General features: G+C 48.1%; 1 protein-coding gene across 6 annotated transcripts in view; it reads right to left on the bottom strand.

Moving 5' to 3' along the window:
* TNS3 (tensin 3) overlaps positions 1 to 5,663 on the bottom strand; it is a 311,621-nt gene that overhangs the window by 75,630 nt on the left and 230,328 nt on the right. For all 6 annotated transcript variants that reach the window (XM_023517874.1, XM_023517872.1, XM_023517873.1 and 3 more), the window contains 3 exons: positions 4,703 to 4,866; positions 3,367 to 3,481; positions 3,201 to 3,284 (listed from right to left, as the gene is read on the bottom strand). In XM_023517874.1, the coding sequence (XP_023373642.1) occupies positions 3,201 to 3,284; positions 3,367 to 3,481; positions 4,703 to 4,866 (363 nt within the window). The remainder of the gene's footprint in view (positions 1 to 3,200; positions 3,285 to 3,366; positions 3,482 to 4,702; positions 4,867 to 5,663) is intronic.

The raw sequence follows: 5,663 nt of genomic DNA, 5'->3' as shown, positions 1-5,663 counted from the left end.
CTTGCCGAACTTCTTTCTGGGCTCAGCTCCCCGTCTTTGACTTCATAGATTCTGATTCCAACCAGTTTTTCTTCCTTTGTTCAGGAGCCTCTGACCAGGGTTGCTACCAGTCAGCCATCTTCCCAGAATCCCCTAAAATTCTAAATTTTGAGATGGTTGTGGATTGATGTGTAGTTCTAAGAAGTTACCCAGAGACACCCTGAACTCTTTATCCAGTGTCCTCCAATAGCAGCATCTTGTAACGACACCCGAGCATTGCTGCTGACACACTGGACACGGAACATTCCGGCCCCTGAAGATCTCTCTTGCTTCTCTTTTGGCTGCCCCATTCCCCTCCCATCTCTGCCCCCCTAAACCTTGGCAAACACTAATCTTTTTGCTAAATCTATAATTTTGTCACGTAAAAAAACATGCTATATATGGAATCATACACTACATGAGCTTTGGGGATTGACGTTTCCCACTCAGATTAATTTTCTAGAGACCCATCCAGGTTGTCACATCAGCAGTCCACTCCTTTTTATTGCTGAGTGGTGTTCCACAGTATTGATGTTCTACAAATTGTTAAACCAATCACCTGGTGAAGGACATTTAGGTTGTTTCCAGATTTTGAGCTATTAAAAATAAAGCTGCTGTAAATGTTATCTATAGGTTTTGTGTGAACAATTGTCTATTTCTCTGGGATAAATGCCCAGGAATGCAAGCCTAGTCAATGCAGCTTTAGTTTTTTTGTTTACTGGGATTTTTTTTCCTAAGAAAGTGCCACAGTGTTTTTTAGAGTGGCTGTACCATTTTAACAGCCCCACCAGCAAAGTGTGAGGGGGCCGGTTTTTCCACATCCTCACCAGCATTTGGTGTTGTCATAATTTTTTATTTTAGCCATTCTGATAGGCACATAGTGACACTGTGGCTTTAACTCATGTTTCTCTAACAGCAAACGAGGCCGAGCACCCTTCACGCATTTGCCTGTCTCTGTGGCCTCTTCAGCAACAAGTCTCTTCCTGTCTTTGGCTAATTTTCTAAGTGGACTATTGGTTTCTTTACTATTAAGTATTGAGTTCTTTATTCTAGATGATACCACTTTTTTTTTAGACAAGCAATGTACAAATGTTTTCTCCCACATAATTTGTCGTTTTTCATATGTCACAGATTCTTTCCCTAGCAAAAAATTTTAACTTTAAAAAAGTCTACTTTTTAAAAAGTTTAACTTTTTTAAAGTCTAATTTACTATTTTTTCCTCTTATGCCTCATGCTTTCAGTGCCAGTCTAAGAACTCTTTGCCTTACTCTGGATCCCAAAGATTTTCTCTCTCTCTCTTTTTTAGTTCTATGTTTTACGTTTGAGTCCGTCTCCATTTTCAGTTAATTTTTTGTATCAGGTGTAGACTGTGGTCGCTGTTGATTTTTCTGCCCAATCGCTCCAGCTCCATTTGTCAAAAGGCCGCTTTGGGTCTAGTGAGTTGATTTTGTGCCTTTGTCAAAAATACCAGTTGGCAGGTTTGCGTAAGTCTGTTTCTGGGTTCCTTGCTCTGTCCTACCGATCTGTGTCTGCCCCTCCACCACCATCACACAGACAGTCTCAATGGCTGTAGCTACTTAACAAGTTTTGCAATTAGGTAAACTTATTCCTCCAACTTTATTCTTTTTTTAAAATTGTTTTGGTGGTTCTAATCCTTTGCCTTTCTATATAATTTTTTTTTTTTTTTGCAGTTTTTGGCTGGGGCTGGGTTTGAACCCACCACCTCCAGCATATGAGTCCAGCGTCCTACTCCTTTGAGTCACAGGCGCTGCCCCCCATATCAGTTTTATAATTAGCTTATCTATACTCACAAAAAAATCTTGCTGAGATTTTGCTAGGAAAATGTGGTCAAAATGTCCATCAATTAGAGAACTGACACCTTAATGAAGTTGAGTTTTCCACCCCAGGAACGCAGTCAGTTCTAGTCCAAATCCGTGACTCCATTAGCAGAAGGCAGCTGCACGGGGCGCAAGGACTGTCCCTCTATCTGCTTCATCGAAATGATAAACATACAGAAGAACACACATGCAGGGCTCTGTGTGTATGAGTCTGTCCCACGAGCATTCGCTGGCACGTGCACCAGGTCTCACGTAACACACGACGTATAAACAGGAATGCAGCAACACTGAGTACATGTTTTCTCGTTTTAAATTTTAGTCCCTCTTGCTGAGAAACATGGGCAGTTTAATTGCTATACTCTACGTACGAAGTTTCAGGACTGAAACCATAAAGGAAACTTTAGAAGGAAGATGGCCCTTCCATTCCATGCCCCACAAACTTGGTTTACACTAGACAAAGAGGAAAAGTGAAGCTCGCCGTCACCATCTGCACCACTGCCGTGTAAGGGTTAGGACTTAAATATAATTTCGTGGAACACTCCCTGTTCAAGAAATGTGCCTAATAAGCATTAACAGGGTCCCTCACTGGGGCAGAAAAGCAGCAGCACATTTAAAATGTGTGTGGGTTTTGGGTTACACTCTTTCTCAAGCTGCCCAAGCTTGGCCTGTCCTTGTCTCAAGCAAGGAGACAGCGTCCACCTGGAAGAAGGTCTGCGTAAGTCACCTGGACACCTGCCATTAACACTCTCTCCCCAGGGCCAGCTGTGCAGATGGACACAATTCAGAGAAGGAACAGTGTCCCTGAGCTCCACGGGGGAGATCAGGGAAGGGACCAGGCACCAATGGGCAGGAGGAGCCACCAGATGTAAGCAAGGTGGCAACAGGGGCCACAGAGCCAGGGATGCCCAGACAGCTGATGAGCGCAGAGAACGTGCTCTCTCCTTGGACCCACTTTCTCAGTAAAGGGCAGGGCAGCCACCCTAGTTTCCTCCTCCCAGCTCCCCACTGGCCAGGAATGTCACAAGGACCTCAAAAGCACCAATGCTAGGATGCCAGCAGGCACCAGTGCCGGTCTTATGAGTGAGCATCTTATGAGTGAGCTCAAGTGCTGAGCAGGTGTGCTCCTGGGGACACCAGGCACTGCCTCAACCCCAGGGTGCCACCACCCACGGGTTTACAGTAGCATCCCTCCACCTTCCCAGCAAGATCAATCCTCACCCCAGGCTAGTGAGATGGGACCTAAATGGAAATACTTCTGCATAAGAGGACACCTTTGCACACACGGCCACCAGGTGGCGCAGCCCTGCGCTGCCTCGCCCTGTGATGTGCAGGTGGGTTTCTTACCAAGGCCTCCCTTGTGCAGACTGGCTGGGCTGCTCACTTGGGGTTCGGGTGGGCTGAATGCAGGATAACGCGGGGGCGTTTTCACTGGAAGAGAAGCACAGGAGGTGTTGTTGTCACTGTCTCCGTGGCATCAGGAGACACACAGATGGTTTTGCTTCTTTCTTACCATACGGCGTTTCTGGAGACACAGGAAAGGCGGGCGTGGAACACATGGCCTCCTTGCTATTTAAAATCCTGCCATCGACCACATCGAGGTCTGGGGGATACGCAGCCGTCATTGTCTGAAGTTGGCACAGGGAGGAGAATACAAGCACAGAGGGTCAAGTGAAAGTCCCTTCCACACAGCTGTGACCCCCCAGGGTGGCCCCGAGAGCCCAGCCCCATCTGAGAGTGGGATGAGGAGGTCTAAACCCACAACCAGCCAGCCTCCCCCAGCTGCAGAAAACTGGGGACGCTCTCACGGCCCACGGCAAAGGAAGAGGGAGGCTCTGTTACCCGTCCTTTTAATATATTATTACAGGCTGGGCGTGGTGGCTCACACTTGCAATTCTGGCACTCTGGGAAGCTGAGGAGGGTAGCTTTCTTGAGCTTAGGAGTTTAAAACCAGCCTGAGCAAGAGGGAGATTCTATCTCTACCAAAAATAGAAAAATTAGCTGGGCATGGTGCTGGGTGCCTGTAGTTCCAGCTACTCAGGAGACTGAGGCTGCTGGGCCCAAGAGACTGATGTTGCTGTGAGCTATGATGATGCCATGACACTCTACCCAGGTTGACAGAGTGAAACTCTGTCTCAAAAAAAAAACCTTAATATTATACAGCCAATAAATGAAGTTGACAGAGTTTGTACTAACACATGGAAATGAGCATCACACCACAAAAATACACAGTAAATTAAACAAACAGTAGAAAGAAGGCCGGGTGGAAGCATTCCAAATATTAACAATGGTTTTATCTGAGTCCAGACTGTGAATGACTTCTTTTGCTCAGATATTCTGTAGGTTCCAACTTGAGAAGAAATTATAGCCAATTTTAAAAGGCTTAATCAGTGCAGGCACAGTAACCGACTGTGCTTCCACCTTGATTAGCCTTAACTATATCTCTGGAAAGAGCAAAGAGAAGCTTTTATCTGTGGCCCTCACCTGTGGGTCACCTCCCATAAAGGGAGGAAGGAGGGTCTGGGCCTGTGTGATGCTGTGGGGACACCTGTGTTTGCAGTTGGCTGCTGTTCCAGAGTCCACTAAGACCAAGCCTGTAGGATCCCACCTGGAACCCTCACGGTCCACCTGCATGTCACATGTCTCACGTCTATTCCACAGATGGGAACACAGAGGCTCTCCCAACCACACCATCTGCCTGCCTCAGAGGAGCAGTGTTTGTGAGATGGGGAAGGACACAGGTGCTGTATTGAGAGGCCAGGCTGAGCCATCACCCATTTCCCCAGAGCCCCGGGAAGGTCATTGAGAGGGAAAGAGCCCCAGGACTGGGATGGGGGCATGCTATGTACCTCTTTGACATCAGCTGGAGAGGAGAAAGGCGCCGGGGCTTGGTCCACACTGGCCTTTCCCCATCCACATTTGGGGAAGGACATCTGCCTGCCAGCATCATTGTCATACTGCCCAAGGCTCAGCTTCCTGAGTCTTCCACCCAGTTGCTCATTAGCTAAGGAGCCTGTTAGGAGAGAGACAGCAGAGTGAGGTGACCCTTACATAAGTGCTGAATCCAGACTTCCCGTGAGCCCACTATATTCCACTGTGGGTCCAGCTGCTCCTGGCTGAGCCATGGCTGCTGCAGAGAGGCCCGAAGCTCAGGGGCCTTCTCACTCTCAGGGGTGAGCAAGGCGGTAGCCCTATTAACTGGCAGCTCCTGCGGGCCAGGGAGACCCCAGAACAGACTCCTGGGAGACACTCCTAACCGAGCATGAGGGCTCACCCTGCAACACTGAGAAAAAGACAAGAGCTGGGTGGGTCTGGCGGTGACCACACTCAGGGGAGGCCCCATGGCATGAGCATCAGCCCCTGTGCCCCGGTTAGGACCCAGCGCTCTGATGCCCACACACCTGCATTGATTCCAGGCAGAACGTGGCCCTGCTAAGATAGCCTGAATCTCAGCAAGGGAAACTTGAACAGGGGAAAAAAGATTATATTTCAACAATAAGCATTCACCACCCCAAACTTTCCCTGCCAGAGATGACAAAGGTAGTTATTTCTAAAACAGAATCCCCCTCTCTCAAACAAATTTGATTCCCACTATGTTGGGGGGCAGGAGGGAAATGGAGGTCAGGGATTGTGATCTCTAATTTTTTTAAACCTCTTCCAAGTTATTTCCTTCCCCCTCTTCTCCCCTGCACTCCTGTCCCTCTTTCCTTCCTTCCTTATTAGAAACAAGATCTCGGCTCGGCGCCTGTGGCTCAAGCGGCTAAGGCGCCAGCCACATACACCTAAGGTGGCGGGTTCGAGTCCCTAGCC

This window comes from Otolemur garnettii, unplaced genomic scaffold, assembly GCF_000181295.1.
Source record: "Otolemur garnettii isolate 467f Iridium unplaced genomic scaffold, OtoGar3 scaffold00123, whole genome shotgun sequence".
In the NCBI taxonomy this organism is placed as follows: Eukaryota; Metazoa; Chordata; class Mammalia; order Primates; family Galagidae; genus Otolemur; species Otolemur garnettii.
Note: the sequence above shows the minus strand (reverse complement) of the source record. Positions and strands in the feature narration are given on the sequence as shown.